Source organism: Tubulanus polymorphus, chromosome 5 (assembly GCF_964204645.1).
Source record: "Tubulanus polymorphus chromosome 5, tnTubPoly1.2, whole genome shotgun sequence".
NCBI classification, from domain to species: domain Eukaryota; kingdom Metazoa; phylum Nemertea; class Palaeonemertea; order Tubulaniformes; family Tubulanidae; genus Tubulanus; species Tubulanus polymorphus.
Window position 1 is genome coordinate 5114516 of NC_134029.1, and position 18310 is coordinate 5132825.

The 18310-nt window shown below is 40.6% G+C and overlaps 1 protein-coding gene across 1 annotated transcript in view; it reads right to left on the minus strand.

The window, feature by feature from the left end:
• LOC141905451 (protocadherin gamma-A5-like) overlaps positions 1-17533 on the minus strand; it is a 35609-nt gene extending 18076 nt beyond the window's left edge. The window contains exon 1 of the mRNA XM_074794316.1: positions 14780-17533. Coding sequence (XP_074650417.1) covers positions 14780-17533 — 2754 coding nt within the window. The remainder of the gene's footprint in view (positions 1-14779) is intronic.
• Positions 17534-18310: the final 777 nt, after the last annotated feature.

Genomic DNA, 18310 nt, shown 5'->3' on the forward strand with positions numbered 1-18310 from the left:
GATTTAGACGATTCTCGACAACTCAACGTCGAGCGTATATTACGTTAGTTCTCGGCACGCACGGCGCGGCAGATGAAATTCGAACATCGGCCGTCGCTATTTCTAATCTCCTCTCAGTCCAGAATGTAAATGTTTACACAAGCTGTAATATTGATGTTGGTCAGGGGACAAGTCAAACATGTTCGAGATGTCAGGGCCATTGATTGCATGTCTTGGAAATTTCATATCGTAGAATGTGTGACCGTATTCCGAATTTCGATGATTCTTGGATGCGTTCGTTCTATTTGATCAATATCTGGCCAATATCGCTGAGTCCATACTCGATACGAGTACGGATTTTAGTTTCATTTGCGCTCCATAATTCACCCTTTTGTATACGTATATATATATATAGAATTATCAAACAGATGGCTAATTTACTTTGATACTATTCAAATACAAAAAGAAAACAGATGACTAATTTCAGACCAATGCGATGATAATCACGCCGAATAAAGTAATTTTTGAATAGTTCACCTTACACAGCAGTCAACAAAACCGTCCTACGATTTTTTAAAGAGTTCATGGAACGAAGGGCAACATTCTAAGCTAACGGGGTCTGATGATACTGGGTGCTACCATTAGTCATCTTGTTATGTGGAATGACGACTCTCTTCATCAATTATGTAAGCGCAATGGGACCCTGTGACATGATTGCTATATATGCACAGTCTAAGTCGAACGCCATTCTTAGTCGCCTAAAAGTCACACCAAATTCTATCAATGCATTCATGCTGTTTTTCGCTATGAAAATACATATGGTGGCATTATTGTGAAGTTCTATATTGTTAATTTCTTTTCTCTTCAGACTTTGCCGGTTACGGCGGTTACGGCGGTTACTGTCGCTACTGCACTGAGTATACTCACTGAACTGATGAAACCCGACAAGGATTTCAAATGGGATTATACCCAAGGTTGCAGCCAATGTCAACCTTTGCAAGAAGAAAATCATAAATCTGAACTACGCACTACAAGCGAGTTTATGACGAAAAGCCTCTTCTTTTATCTGATGTAAGCTCACCAAGACGACTAACTAACTAGCTACCGATTCCTAAAAGCTTTATTTTGTTCTACCGAAGAAAGGGGATGATAGCAAAGGGTCGCAGAATATGTCATAGAAGCATATCACCAGAACGTGGTTTATAAGCGTATACAACTACAATGTTCTAACATAAAACTTGACGATGAAAATTTTTCATGGAGATAAACGTGACAAATATAACCTCTACAACATGCAGGGAGGTGGTCTTTTGGAGTGGTCGTCTTGATTGTTGAAATTTGAAACCAAAAAATCTGCTTTAATTCATGCGAACCACTCCAAGCGAATTACCCGCCCCCTCGATAACATTTGATTGTGGTATTATTTTCGGATTTAGATGGAAGTGTATGTACACATATCGGGGATAACTGACTTTGGTGCACAGAGATGGAAAACACACAGGCATACGACGATACGATTCAACTTACATGTGTCATTCTTAATCCTCCCAGCTGGCTGTTAGCAATAAAAAAATGTTCACTTGTTTATTACGCACATATAACGATCGGGGGCTTCGTTTCGCGGGGGCTTATTCAGAGTCGAGCGAAGAGAAAAAATTAAAGAAAGCGAACGGATTCACACAGACTATAATGATAGATGATCGAGAGTGGAACTGATTAAATAAAAATGTAATGAACGTGCATTTTAATACGATCTGGTTGATTGCCGTTATCATTAACGAGATGTATTACAATTTTAAACATGAAGAGTATAGAAACATCATACTATATATGCATTTCATAGCGAGCAGAGGCCCGCGCGAAAAAGAGAAATTCGTTAAGATATGCATCAATAAATGACCAGCCCGGCACCGGCATTCACTGGGCATAATGAACTGTCAACTTTATCAGATGGATAGCTTCATTTTTTTGCAAAGTCGAACAGACAGATCATACAAATCAGACCCCGTACACGAGAGAGCAAATAAATCAAACAGACCGCCTTATACTTGATCATGCGAACTGACTAGGGACTACCTCGCTGGTCAGTCGGCGCAGAAAAACTCGCCAAACCAATCTACTCGATAAAAACGAAAACCGAATCCTGCACGAACCAACGCGTTTAGGGTTATCCTATTTCAATTTAAACTCTCAACTAGTTTGTTAGTTCCAATAGAAGTAGTGTGGGCAATTAATTGGTTGGGCATCTGAGAAATAGTACTGTGGCGAATGGATGGGAAAACATTCTGGAAAATCAACAAAACGCTGTCCCTAATCAATTTATGTTTATTACGGAGTTTTACAGCAACAAACACCTTAACATTATTTGAAAAAAAATCCACAACGTTTATTACGCAAGGAGAACAGTTTGCTATATTTTTATTGATAAAACAAAATGCAAGTGGAAAAATAGAGATAATAATTAAGAATCACTTTTTCATTAAAAAGAAATTGTAGTTACGACTGACTACAGTGGCATGCCTCATTCGCATCGATATATAGAAAATAAGGATAGATTGTTTCAGAGCAGAGCGGAAATAAAAAGCGATCATCTGCAGCGGACAAGGATACATTACAAAAATATACAGTTTACACCTCAGAAATATCTACTTACATATTATTTGTTCTAACAATTTGTACTAGCTTTAGGCCCGGGATTTTCGTATTTAGGAAGTAGAGGCCAGCCCTGTTGAAGTGAAATGAGAAGAACAGTACATTTTTCATTGCAGTTCTGAAACCGTAATCTATGTAATGTCATGCCATGCTGGTAAACTATATATCAAATAACTTATCTCCTATTGACATCGTCTACGAAAGATTTAATAATACGCATCTGGGCAGGCAGTCACAACCTAAATACTTCTTCTTTCTGATTTCCATCTTTTCAAAAGATTTATTAATTTCAAAGTTGAAACATGTTTACGAGCGAAGAGTCATCCGTACACATCGATCGTTTTGTTCGAAATGAAAATTAATCTTTGAAGACAAAACTTGAAAGGCTTTGAAGGAAAACAGGAAAATTCTATTGAATCATTGGAAATAGATTTTTTTACGGCTTCAAAGTCACTCTAATGACAGAGTAGAAGTCGCGTATAGTTTCTCATGAAGGTCTTTTGTTGCCCCTAATACACATACCAGTTGTAATCCGCAGTAAATACGTAACGATTTATGATCTATTTTCAGATGTTTCTTTAAATTAGAGACGGCAATTTCGATTTTTCTTTCGATTGTAAGCTCAAGACACGTATTCAGTATCTTATGAACGTAACGTATTATGTTACCCTCAACAGAAATTCGTCTGACCGGAAATATTGACTGACAGTTAGATACATCGAACCATCAGAATCCAGCTGAACCGTTAATCTCAGGCAAAGCTATAAGCGGTAAGAAATATTAGCCCCATTTTGGGTATAGAAATATTAGCCCCATTTCGAAACTGAGCTCCACGACCCAGTTCCATGTTCATTCGATGATCTCATCCGATTATTAGTGACAAATATATCTATCAATACATCTGCGTACAATTCAATGACCGATCGTTTTGGTGTTTAATTAGTTTTTCAATATATCGAGCTGTTTTTCGTCGTCGAATAACGCTTTTCTCTTTGTGCTTCGATTGATATTCGACGCTTTAAAAGCATTTTTCATAATCCTACTTTAAGTGATACAATTTCAGACACAGTCAGACGAGTGTATACAATGTGTGTGAAGTGTGTTATCGATAATATGTAATGCAAAATATTGATAGAATCATACATTTTTATTAGAGATACGATGAACCCTGCTGATCCAGATGGGACTCTAAATAAGAAACATTGAAAAAGTATAGATATATATTTCAAAAAACAAACATTTTGTTCATCTAGGCCCGTGCAGCTGTTGTGAGCATAAACTCAATTATTCAGAATTCGCCCTTGTCGCTTGATAAGGGTTAATGCGAGTACCTATATCGTGGGTTGTTGTAAATTCCGTATTCGCTATACCGAAACACCCGTTAGCAAGATAACCCAATAAAAAGGTGTAACACTTCATATCTTAAAGCGACGACTAAGACCTTTTTTTCTTATTCCATACAGAAAGAATGATTCACTCAGCATCCATGGCGACTGTCCAATTTAATGTAAACACTCTCGTTCGTATTGTTTGACTCCTGAGCCGTCCATTCGGTCGCGTATTACGCTAAAAAGCAGTCGCATAGATAAGAAACAAGTCATGAAAGGATTTCTACGTTGAATACGCCGAGTAGTGACTGCGAGTCACGGTAATGTAATTGTTAAGGTCGCGGGGTGCCGTATTGGATGTGATAACACACACATCGGTGAATGCTGCGCGCTCTGAAGAAAAGTCATCACGAATTTGACCAGCGTGGAAAATGAAGAGCGTAGTAAGGCAAAGTAGATGATGTCAAAGCTCCGCAGGCTAGGTTCAGTTGATGATTACGGCCCTTGTACGCCCGGTGGCCGTTCGTCAACGAGCGCGAGTATCATTCTAAACAGCGTTGATCCAAAGCTTCAGAAAGCCGGATGGATGTGCACATATCATACGCCACTTCGATTTGTAAAATGATACATTTTGAACGACAGAAAATCGCACCTATTTAATGCGATATCCAAATATAGCGTGTTGTATTTCGGATAAATGGTAAAATAGATGAGATGAGGGATATCATTCTGTTGTTGTATTCGCCCCGGGGCGTACTGTAATTTCTGTTTTTCAGTGACCACAGAAAGCAGGCTACACCCTAAGCTGTGTTTACACAGTTGGTGATGACATTATTTCAAACGATTTCTAACGGTTATTTACGAAGAGCTCTCAAGATTGCGAGACACGCCCGATAACATTGACGAAATAAACTTGTAAACGTTAAGCCGTGTAATATATATATATATATACGAGTGAATGTATGGATCGAAGAAATTCGATGGGACACGGGCCCGGCTAAATTGCGACCATGGGAAAAGATGGAAACACGATTCCCGTAATGAAATAACAGGAAGGTTGAATAGATATTGTAATATGATGATGGCGCGAGGTCGAAATCTGCAGACATTTTTCGTAATGACTTCTGACATCTAACATTTTTGATCAATCATAAGCGCATGACGAATCTATTCATAATATATCAACGAATCTAGAATTGAATCCTCGCGAGAAATCACATAATATGGGTGTTGTTGCCGGCAATCTTTTGTTGCCCGTGCAGCAGAAAAGCAAGGTCTGATTACTGATGGTGTAGTAAGGTGTTTCATCGGGATACAGTTATTCAGTAATTGAAAGCGGTAAATAGGGCCACGGAGACCAATCAGGGCACGCAGGCACGAGAAATGAAAGTATCCCGCGAGGTGTGAGACGAAATCGATAAAACCCAATAACGCTTTATTACATCAGCACCAGATTTACGCAATTTCATGAGGTATATGAGCCAAACGTGTACATTTAATTATTTCCGAAGATGAGTATACGGCGCTACTGGTACTGTCCTCTATAATACGACGCGACCAAGAAAGAGATCCTATTACTAATTTCGAGTATCGCGTGTGTAGAACGGATGCACGAAACCGTCATTAAATGAATCGTCCGCCGGTTAAAATCCAGTCACATCCGGCGATGACGACGTACAATTTATTTAAAGATAAAAATTTATGCGTCGAACAATACGTTTGCTCATTAGCTTTCCGTGCAGATTCACAGGAATGCGGCAAACCAATTCAATTAACGCCTGCGAAGGCTTACGTATACAACATCGAAAGACAGGCTAATTCCTAGAGCTGTCTACGAAAATCTTTAATACGCGGGGGTACGGGGCTGATGGTTTAATCATCCAATAAAACAAATTTCTCGAATTGTAAGTCTAGCTGATATGCATATTCTACTGATTAAAACATTCGCTAATTAATTTCGTACGCATTAGAGCGGGGATAATTGAAACAGTGTCTCGGCATACCGGAATCAACCAGCCATATGGCACACGACTGATAGCGAAATTATGAAGGTGATAAAACGTCTTTTAATCACTTCACGAAGGAAACCGCAAGGCCAATCTACTTCATTCTACATCCGGTTAGAAATATTTTATGCGCCATATTGAACTTAATCAGTAACTAGGAGTATTCATTTTGTTCATCGCTGGACGAATTGACAATATAGTTCTTTAATTTTCCTGATGGTCGACAACAAATCTATTTTCATGACGTACACACCTGACGATTGTTTTTCGCGAGACACTGAGACATGGTGTCTTTTTTAGATTCAAATTTTCGTTGATAGATTATTATCGTACATTGATGGTTTGATTTCAAGGATTTATTTCCAATGATTCTCAGGAACTTCGCTCACGACTCGTGCTTGCTGTAAGCTGTAATACTCTTTTCGATCTACCTTTCTGATTATCACCATAGAAAGAAATAAAGCGAATTTCATCAGGAGATGGTGAATATTTTTAAGGGACATTGATTAATTTAGAGTGCCCGTGTAAGTTACAGCCGAAGAATTTTTCTGGAATTTCCATGCGGCCGGGCACCTCGCAACCTCTCTCGAACGATCAATTCAATTTGCAGAGAACACATCAGCGCGCATTTCAAGACAATCCCCGCGGTTACGTGTTAAGCCCAACGCACACGACGCCAAGAAACGCGGACACAGAACACAGAAACATGTTCCCGAACGTTTTCCTGTGTCGTGTGCGTTGGGCTTAACACGTAACCGCGGGGATTGTCTTGAAATGCACACGACACAGGGAACCGCTCGGGAACATGTTTTCGAGAAACAATTTTTTCCGAGATCAAACAATATGTTTGATTCCACGTTTCTGTGTTTCCGTGTTTTCATACGTCGTTGGGCTGTAGGGATCATATGCCATAGTAATATTGCCGGAGAATTTGAGAAAGTCTGTAATCGCCAGGATAGGGTAACCCTTTCAAAAACATAGCGCATCAAAGAAACAGTTTGAAAGTATTCTAGTTATCGCCAAGATCACCGCTTTGAAAAATTCAGTTCAGGTATTCTCGGTATCTGCCGCTTATGTTTTTTTAAATGAAGTCAAGCGAAAACTATCAGCGCGATCAGCGTGCCATTTTACTGGATAATGACTACGACGGCGATGACGGCAGCGGTGACGGCGAGACGGCGACGGCATATATCTGATTTTAGACCGCGCGGTTGTGAAAATTAAATTGCGACTGGAAAATCGACGCCGCGAAAAACTCGTTGACTTCAGTTGAAGCATGAAAATGGCTCGGCATCGCTCCGCTAGATTGATATCTAACGTTGATCTCGGCGTCTATGAATTGCCTTAATTAGATCGCTACAGCATTCCCTAATGCAAAGGCCAAGCAGATTGTAATTGCACATCACCTGCTATTGAACTCCTATAGTGCCTTGTGGCTCAGGTGGTTACGAAATTACTACGGTCCCAGGGATCCATCTTCAGTGATTAATCATCGTATAATTCCCAATCTTAATTAAAGAAAATTATCTTATTCGAAGGGAACATGGTGACTATTACTCGTGGAAATTGATCGCCACTGATGCGGTCTCTACTGAATTGAAATCGTCGACAATAGATTCGTAGATTCGAAGTCTTCTTATACGAATAGAACCGATACGAGAATGGATGCATTTTATGTAAACATCGCCATGATTGATATGTGGTCCGGTGGTTATTGAATTTCACAGCCATAAATATGCGATTAAAAAAACACCACATTTGTCTTGATTTATTTCATTTACAACATGAACGATTGCACCATCACCAGGACCTACATTTAAGCTAAAATTACATAAGTTTTGTCCTGTCTATTTCAAACAATGGTTCTGGCAATTTCTAATGATTTTCTATGGCTGTATGTTGTAACATCATCCTTTTTAATGCTCATCTAACGCCAACATTTTTCAAATTTGCTCACTCTAACCCAGATTCAATGAAAATATTCTTTATGACGCCAAAATCGTTATAATGCCATGTTTTTCATTCGTCCGAATAGTGGCATTGCCGTAGAAATACAATCCACGGAATTTCTAGGTTCGAATCCAAGGAATTTCGTTGTATCTTTTCGTGGTAAGACCCATGATCTGTGACGTGACTAAAATTGCCGTTACGGGAATTCGAATGCATTATTTAATACGCGTCTTTGTGTAGCGAGGTTTTTCATCTTTCACAGCGCCGAGCAGAACCACGGAGAACGTGCACAGTAGTGAACATCGTAACGTCATTATTTGCGCATATAAAGCTAATTCATATTCCCGTATAGGGTAATTCGGTAAATCACAAGATTTTATTGCTCGTAAGACACGACAATGAACTATCGCTTAGTCTTAACATTTTCCTAAATCAATGTTTTAAAATCCCAAATTACTACTTTGGGAGTTCGGAGTTAACAGCGAACTACGGCGTTTGACATTTAGTGTTGACTACCAGCGCGATAGCTATCCCAAAGGGTCGTGTCTGCTTCGCGGCGACTCGAGGTGCCTACTGATTAGGCAGAATTCTAACACGACTTTTTTGACAAATCACACTTTCCAGCAGCATAACACCCGTCTCTCGCGCTCTACACGAAGCGATAAAATTGAAGTAGAATTAGAGGTGAAATAAAAGAAACGAGTGCGATGTGCAAACGAGCTCAGTAGAAATTCTGACGCGCCTTATCCATCAGGATGTGCTATCGAAGAAAGACATTTTTCAATATTTCAGCGCTGGCTCGTTGTTGTCGCAGCGAGAAAATTCATCGAATGCGAAACTCTCGATTCGCAACTAAAAGTCGTCGTTATGCGCGGGTGATTAATTATTCGAAACCATGAGAAACATGTGTCACGACATCGGCGGTTGAAAATCATGATTTCAATCCGTCGGCGACTGACTGCGTAAATAGATGACATCCAGATTGCTATTGATCAAACAAACGGCGGGTGATTTAGAGTAGAACCACAACCACGCCGGCTCTCACACTCGAGTAGTAATGCATCCCCATTATCGTCACAAACGTGGCCCCCGATTCGGCTTATCATCGATTCGACTTCGATACGCGAACATATTCTATCTACGATTCATCAAAATGCCGCGATACGGTTTTACCCCAGCGATCGTTCTCTTACTATCTATATCTATCTATCACGTGTGATTAAGATGACATTAAATATTTGACTGTTTTCCGTCGAAGTTGGTTTTGCGCGTGAACTCTGTCGTTACGGAATTGACTGGGGATATCGCGAGATCACTAATGGTCATGTCAACAAACCAATAAGCTTCGTTAATTTTATGTCATAGATTAATGCCCAGTACGTAGAAATTGAGTTCTATGCAAATGTTAATTTCCACGGCTCGCAAATACTGGCGGCCGATAGATCTATAGAAAAGTCAACTTTCGGCAATAATTTATCAAGTCATGGATCTGTTTGTGCAGGTACACGGGCGAGTTACAATCGAACCTCACAAGTGACTTGTACGACGAAAGGCAAACAGAAATTTTTCACAAGAACAATATTGTCTCATCTTATTCCACGACAGTGTCATCCGGTGCAAACCGGCGGAATGTTCCACCAAGGATTAGTTCTTATTTGATTAAACTTTGGTTTACATTGAAAACGACACTTATTCCGTATACGGCTTGTTTATCATAAATATAATACCACGGACAGCTAACGAGACATTCGATTTGAAATATTTCCGCCAACAGAATCGCAAATGACCACGGACGACAAGAGAGATGTGATCAGGTCCTCGAAGACCGTCGGAATACGGGGAAAATATTGCATTACTTATTTTCCCTGTGGTCAAACTGGGTTATTTCGCAATCCTTCAAGGGCTTTTGCCACGCATCCCTTAGTCATTTATCACCGAAGAGCCGGATCGCATAATTAACCCTGCCGGACTGATGTAAAAGATCGACCCGATACACGTCAGTATACGGCGAAACCGAATATGTTATGCTGGGCGCAGATGGATGGCAAGCTATTTTATCTGAAAAAACTAAATACTAATGGATAGTGTAATAAAACCCTCGAAGGGGGTAACCGAATCCCCGAGAGGCTTACAAAATGAATTATTGTCGTATTAGTATAATGAGACTAAGATGATGCGAATACAAGGACATCGTTCATCCTTAAAGGGCCTCTCGCATTAATACTTCAGACATCTCGGGATTTAGGGACGAAAATGTGCAATGTTTTGATACACTAAATTAGTTTTAATTCCCGCATTTAACTAATCAGATTACGACGAGAACGCAACGCGAGTGACACATGCAAACTTCGAGTACTAAACGCCGTAGCGCTGATACAGCGGTGCCTCGAAGAAGCCTAATGTGATAAATACGACAGGCATAACGTTAGATTAGAACAGAGTGCAAGTGGCTTGGAAAGAGCTGATAAGTGAAAATTGACACACAAATAGACAAAAAAAAAACGAGCACAAATCACAGCCATGAAGCTGAAAACACATACATCACAAAATGAAAATACAAACAATGTCTCGAAAAGTATTAATGAAAACATATTTGTTATAGTAAGAAGTTAAACGCCTAGTTGACATGATGAACTATTATGGGAATAGCATCCAATTATCCATAAGAGTAACCGATAATTTCTGAACACCCGAGAATCAATCATTTGTATACCCTATTAGTTAACATAGGCGAAGTGAATGAGGCTACATTTTCAAATTAATTTCTTTATGCTTTTATACTTGAACTGGGGGATTTCGGCGAAGTTTCACGCGTAATGTGAGCCGGAGTTCGAAGATTAATTCGACGTTCGATGGACCAAAACCGAATCACCAATTAATTCATGATTACAAAAATACGAGATGGGCGCCACGGGGTTTTTAGGTTACCTATAATCAATTTCTCAGTGAAAAGGTGCCGTCTTCAGCGATCGAAGAGGAATAGAGGGATTTCAGCAACAAAGGCAAAGGCGTGCCGAGTCGAAACGGAAAATCCATAAAGTGTACGGGCTATTTCAGAATCATCGAGGTTCATCTCCGTTGTTACCTATACGAGTGAATCTACCGAGTCTTTTGCTACGCCATGAAATTTAATGGAATTAAATTCTATACCTACTACCAACAGGTTTTGGGTGGAACCGAACTAAAACTGCAAACCTTATGCGGGTGCTTTTTTCGTCATATGTGAAGCCATGGGCCTAAACAGAAGTTTGCTTTGATGGACTATTTTTAAAACTGTCATTTATCAGAGCGTTTAAGTTTGAACAACTGAATAAAAGAAGCTCATTCGCTTGAATTCTATCGATTTTCAGCTGTCACGTCAGACGTACATAGATATACTAGGGGGCATTACGCCACGGGCGAGTAAAACTGTTCAGAAAATTACAATTTATAGACTTCGAAAGCGAGCGCGATGTCAAAAATCTATTCATCTGAAACCTGAAAAGATTTCTGATAAAAAAAACTTGAATTTGAATTCGATGTAACTTCACTAAAATCTATCGAGCCCCACGGCGGCGTTACGTCTATATGTTATACGTAACATGAATAATGTAACTTTGCATTTGGTACAACGTTCGGGTATTTCAAGACCTTAATGTACAGTTATATATCTCGATGAAATAAAAATGCATTATTTTCGGGTATCTATTATCATTTCATATGGAAATCGTGACTGTCATGAACACAGTTATAAACCCATCAAACATACTTTCCATTTATAGCGGCCGTAGAATATTCTTTTCTATTGTTGATTTGTATTCATATTATATTTGCCGTACGTGATATTACAGTAGAAATATACAATTTGCTTTAGAATGACGAACTGCATGTACATATTCTGTAATGTATGTTTGTTGAAAAGTTGCATGACTGAAAATCTATACGCTGTACCATAAATTAATCTTATCAATCATTTTTCATGTTCAACATTTGGGTATATTGGATCTCTAGAGGCGATGTATCGTAGAAATGTCCTGCCTTTTTCTAGATATTCCAATTCAGTTTCGAAAATCTATTGTCAATCAGTCAAAAGAAATACGTTCCGAAAATACACCCATATCTCTAATGCAACATGTGCTAATATAGTAACTGCGCAAGGTATTGTTGAAAAAATTCGTATATGTACCTCGGGCAAAATTAGATTCTATTTTATCGCGCGCGAAACCGCGAGCTCGCTAAAAAGAAACTGCAAATTTTATTACGACGATCGAGCGTTTGACTGTCACAACTTATAAATATTGACGCCAGGTTACGATAAGTGTATTCATTGGTCATGGTGCTCCGTTCAGCATCGCATAGTCCTCGCAGGCTTTGATTGCATAACCGAAACAGAACACGTTGCACGGGGTATGAGTCACGCGATCTCCTGGCTGCAGCGACTGACCGAGCAGCGACGCAAAATTCCATCCCCGGATGAGGCAACAAAGTTCATTTTTATCAGAGTTTGTGGATAATCTATTCCACACCAAACAACAGGACAACTCGCACTTGTCAAATGGATTGAAATGGCTGGTAATTGGATGAGACGGCCGCCTTTCGGACGCGTCTTGAATACGAATGAGGTCGGCTAGTTTTCTCTTATTTGACGACGCGTTCTCGGCGAATGGCCTGCGCCTGTATAAATATTGTGGCAAGAGTTTTATCTCTGCGTCGAAAAAAAAAGGAAAGCTGATGCAGGGCAGAGGGGATATATTGATTTTTGGTGGGATAAAGAGAGATGGGAAAAAAGTCATCGGTTTGTCGAGATGCGAAATATATGTGAGAAGATTAAGAATAGAGAAATGATCCTATCTTATCTATATTACTATGACGCACCGAAAACATCGTATTCCTTTTTTCGCATTCGTTAATATCAATAAAATGATAAATATCAGATATCAGATGATAGATTGCAATAGATTTTTACCATAGAATATTGATGATTTGAGTGGTTCATCGTCATTTTAATTTCTTTTCAATCTTTCTCAGTGTTAAACTTTGAAAACCGAGCAGCGTTGTCTCAGGAATCCTATCGTCTATTTTAGGCCGATATTGATCGCATTTTATCGCCTCGTACACCTATCATCTTACACACTTTTATACCGAACCACAACTAACCAAAACACAGACCAAATCATGCGATTCGAATAAAAAGGCGGATTTCTGTCGAAACCTTTCGCGCAGGGCTTTGATAGAAGACATCAAATAAATTGCGTGCACGCTTCTGGCACGAAAGGGGTTAGAGGGCAAGTGTGTTTATTATATTATCCATGCAAGTTTCCATGCTCAGCAGTGCGATATTTATCATCGTTTTGTTCGAGTAAAATATGCAGTATTTCTAACTCGATAAAACTTACCAATTACTAAACTACTAGTTTGACTCTTATGCCGTATACTACTTCAAAGAATTCATGTCTGTCAGGTACCCCTGGCCAGTATCACATATAATAGATATCTGTACGGCGAATACTTCATAGATACTCTTAGCAAAACTGTAAACATACCCCACCCAATCTACACGAAACTGCTTGATTCATTCTGCACTGTAACTCAAAGGAAGAAACTCTACCCCAGGCGTGACCCGATAAACTTGATAAAAAGCAATAATTTTCTGCTAATAGTCGCGAGCGCTTAATCTGCGAAGAGCTTTTATCTCGACGAAAGAAAAAAAACAGCCTCGCGCGCGGGCAAAAAGCGTTCGGATTCCGTATACGAAACTTGCTAGACCGACTCATCAATTACTACTGCGAGACTCCAAACAACAACGGCGCTATCGAGTTGATGCATTGGAAGTCCTAGTGAAAAATTGATTTGATGATGCGCAGGGATTTGTCCGATTGATGTGTTACTACAAAAGCAGCGTAAATTATAAAAGATGCCCCATTAATTTGCCAGCGAATTGTAGCAGGTGCGCGGCGCATGCGGAATAATTATTCTTCGATAATTTTCACCCGGCTTGCCTTTTTTTACTAATGTTTACAAAGCTCCGGGAAGACATTAATCAGAGATGTTAAGAATATTACGCACATTAAGAAGTTTTGACAGTGTGTTTATAGACGTTACTGTCACATAAATTCAGGGCTTTTTCGTACTGTTGCTTCTATCAAACTATACAGCTCTTTATAACTAGTAATTACTAATTATGATTTCGATTGGGTGCGATGATATTCATTATGCATTACATTGTGTTCAGCTATCTGCGAGCTTGAAGAAACGAATTTACGTCGAAGGCTCCGAGCGACCAAACATTCCGTTGTTTGTTATATCTGACGCTTTATAGGAACTTCTGAATAAAAGATAATATACAGCCTTCAGTCACGAGCTTAATTCGGCTGAAATCCTTCACTCATCGCTTTAGCGCCTGCCAGCCTACAGCGACGGCGCCATATTTGAAACGACATCGATAAACTTTTATAATCAACAATATCAACCCCGCGTGTCTGAAGTAACACGTATGTACGACTATTGTATACAATACAGCACTGAATAGATAGAAACAACGGAGACAGAGAAAATCTCAGAGGAATTCGACCAACGACGACATCAGGACGGATGAACTGTATAATGTACACACATATGTGACACGTGCATGCTTTTAGTACATTAGAGACCGGCGTTGAATTCATAGTTGTTGTAGACCTAATGGTATTTATTTTTATTCCCAACACATTTGCGGCAAAATGTAAGCCCCGTCTACTCACGTGTCCGAGCGACGCCATCAAACCGACCGTGGCTTAGCACTTTATGCGCCGACTAGTCTGTTTGGATGTGAACGGTTATACGTAATACCGCCGGGACTTTCTGATGTATTGTCTTAAAAGTCTAAACGCCTCCGCTTTTACCTACCTCAAACGTCTTGGTCGTCCCCCACGTGGCTTCGTTTTTCACCGGCAAAAATGCGCTTTCGTTCTGATCGGATATTTCGTCGTTGTCTAACGAAAAGCTGACTTCCTTTTTCGGCATCGGTTTACCGTTGTCTTCGTATTTACTGCCGGGGCTGCCGTTGTTGCTATGATTTGGACTCATGCGGCGATTATTGAAAATTCGCTGCGTTTCGGTCTTGACGTTGTAATTGTGGTTGTTCACGTCTTTTTTGCGAATGCAAATAATCGCTACGATAAGAACAATAGCGAGAAGTCCGGAAACAGTCGCCAGGCAAATGACGATTATTAAATTCTTATTGTTCGGTGGCTTTTCGATAAAAGTTCCACTTAAAGTTATTGGCTTTCCGCTTCCGTCGACGACGATGGTAAGCGTTTCGACGTTCGTGTTCTGAGGTATACCTCTATCCCTCACCTCGATCGTTAACTTGTAGGTAATCGCGTCTGACAAAGCTAATTTGCGAGATACACTTATTACGCCATTATTCCTCGAGATGCTAAATATTTCATGTATATTACCGTGCGTAATGTAGTATAATAGCTTGCCGTTATTACCGTGATCGGTATCCGTGGCTCTAACCTGGGTAATCTTGTGTCCGGGCGGCTCCAGGTAAGAGATGTATACCGTATTATTGGAATGGTTCGGGAAACTGAAAACTGGCGGGTTATCATTCGTGTCGAGGACGTCGATGATTACGTTCGTCCTGCCCGACATCGGTGGCACGCCGTGATCAGTAGCTATTACTTCTAGCGTGTATTTCGCCCTGTGCTCTCTATCGAGTCTTTTTCTCGCGATGATTTCGCCTTTTCGTCGAGAAATTTCGAAGTTTTCCACCCCTTCTCCCCTTCCCAACGTATAATCGATTATAGCGTTCAGTTTGACATCGTCGTCGCTCGCCAGAACCCTGCCGATCACGGCATGATGCGGCGACGAATTCTCAGTCACGTTGAATTTATAGTGGCCCAGAAATCGAGGCGCATTGTCATTTTCATCTTTGATATTTATGACAACTGTGGCCGTCGAACTGAGGGGAGGTTCGCCGTGGTCGTATGCAACGACTGAAAAACGAACTTGGCTTTCTCGCTCGCGATCGAAAGCCTTGCTCGCATAAATAGTTCCTTCGTGATTAATCGTAACAATTCCGATTCCGTCCGGCTGCATTTTGTAGCGTACTTGACCCCCGGGACCATCGTCTTGGTCATCGGCACGAACTTGCAATATGGACATACCGAGGGGATTGTTCTCGGCGATTTCTGTCGTGTAGGTCGACTGCGAAAATATTGGCATATTATCATTGGCATCAAGAACGTCGATGGTAAATGATTCATGTGTTTCCAATGTTGGCTCTCCATTGTCCCGGCAAATAACCGTCACTTGGTACTCTGAAGTAGTTTCTCGATTCAGTTTCGTAGCAGTCACTACTTTATACTCTTCTTGTGTCGTCGAATCCATCTTCAATAATCTAAAATAAGGGCTATCCATATAACAATTTACCTCGCCGTTCAATCCGCTGTCGGCATCTTGGACAAGGATGTGCGCCACTAAAGTGCCAATATTGGCTGCCTCGGACACCTCGGCTTTGCCACTTGAGGTGAACAGATTGGCCGTAACGATCGGTGCGTTGTCATTAGCATCTGTGACATGTACAGTAACGCTGGTGCGACTCGGCAATGCCCCTGTGCCTAAATCTTTCGCATCGATCGGTATTTTGTACAACTTGGTGTTTTCGTAATTCATTGGTTTCATTAGCTTTATCCAACCGGAGAACGGCTCAACGACGAAAGTCGTTTTGATAACATCCGAAGCCCGAAGGTTTATCATGTAGCGCACTTTACCACTTTCACCGAGATCGGGGTCAACTGCGTGCACTTGCAGAATCGACGTATTAGTTGGTGTATTTTCAGGAATCGATACCGAATACGACGATTTAGCGAACTTCGGAGTATTATCATTGGCGTCGGTGATTTCGATATTGATAGTACACGTGCCGGTCAATTCAGGCAGTCCGCCATCAACAGCGAGGACCTTCACTTGATAATGTGAAATCGATTCCCGATCCAGACGCAACATGTTCACCAGCGCTATGTCAGTGACCATGTTATCGAATTTGTAGGTTTTTAACCCGAATGTCCTCGTTGGTGAGATAATGGTATATGTTTTTATGTTATTGATGCCGGCATCAATATCCTCAGCAGTTGGTAGAAGGGTTGTCGTGTTAATTGGTGCAGACTCGGACATTTTGATTTGAACGGTCGATTGCTGGAAAACGGGAGCGTTATCGTTGATGTCGATAACATCTACCTTAGCATTTAGGACAGTGAAATATTCGCGAGGCTGTATGCCTATGATTAGAGGGATGTAGCAGCCTTCCGACCCGACGCAGCAGGTAGGCACGACCGAGCAAAGGGTATCTCTGTCGATGACCTGCGTGGTCGTGACGACGCTCGTTTTCTCGTCGATGCGGAAATAGTTGACGCCCGGATCATTCGGATTTAGCAGCGAATAGCGCAGACGGGCGCGCACCGAAGCGTTGAATCGCCTCGTCAGTACTGAACTTGAACGGATCTCGCCGACGAACGTGTCCGGTTGGTTCTCTTCGGGAAGTCGAAACAATATCTCGGCGTTGTTTTTAGCGAATGCCGAACTGACAAGAGCGATGCACTGGACGAAGAAGACGCCGACTAAGACCATCGACACGCCCCGTTTTAGCGAATTCATCGTAGCTATCGGAGTGTTACTAATTACAGCGTAACCTTTACTGACCCTGTCATGACCATCGCATTACAACTGATCAGTTATCCGTAGATTTTGCCGACAGCCTGTCAACAGAACGTCACCGAAACTAATTGACACAAGCCCTTTTCTGGACACCTGCAAATAAAAAAAGCAGAACAATGTAAATAAACGGTAAATCTATCGCAAAAATTGAGATGTCCATAGAGACATCATGCAATTAATCATTGTGAAATATATCAATAGATTCGAACGCACACTACGTTATCAACCATAGTTTGGGCCAGACTCTGGCAATTTTATTAATTGATATTTTGCCTAATGAAGCCTTTTCCGCTAATCCCGGACGGAAACATAATCAAACACTCTAATGCGCGCACAATTTCCGAAACAAATATATATGATTGTGAAGCAAACAATGAGCTATTCTTAGGCGAATTTTCAAGAAAAAATACGAGCCCGAAATGAATGGCATTTTTACTCGTGATAATCGGATTATGTGGGAAAAACGAAGCGATATTTGCGACGGAACACACTTTTGCGAGTAAATTAGTCGAGCATATGAACCGGACAGCAACTTATTATAGCGCAGGCGCACTTTTCCTTTGTAGTATCATAATTACATTTCTAGCAAGACCTGGTAAAACTCTTATGGGCGATCCGTCTTTTTCAATAACCGGGAAAAAAATAGCGTAAGTAATTTACAACGATATTTTATTCACAGCGTAGTAGAATATGACTGGCGGTCATTATTTACTCATG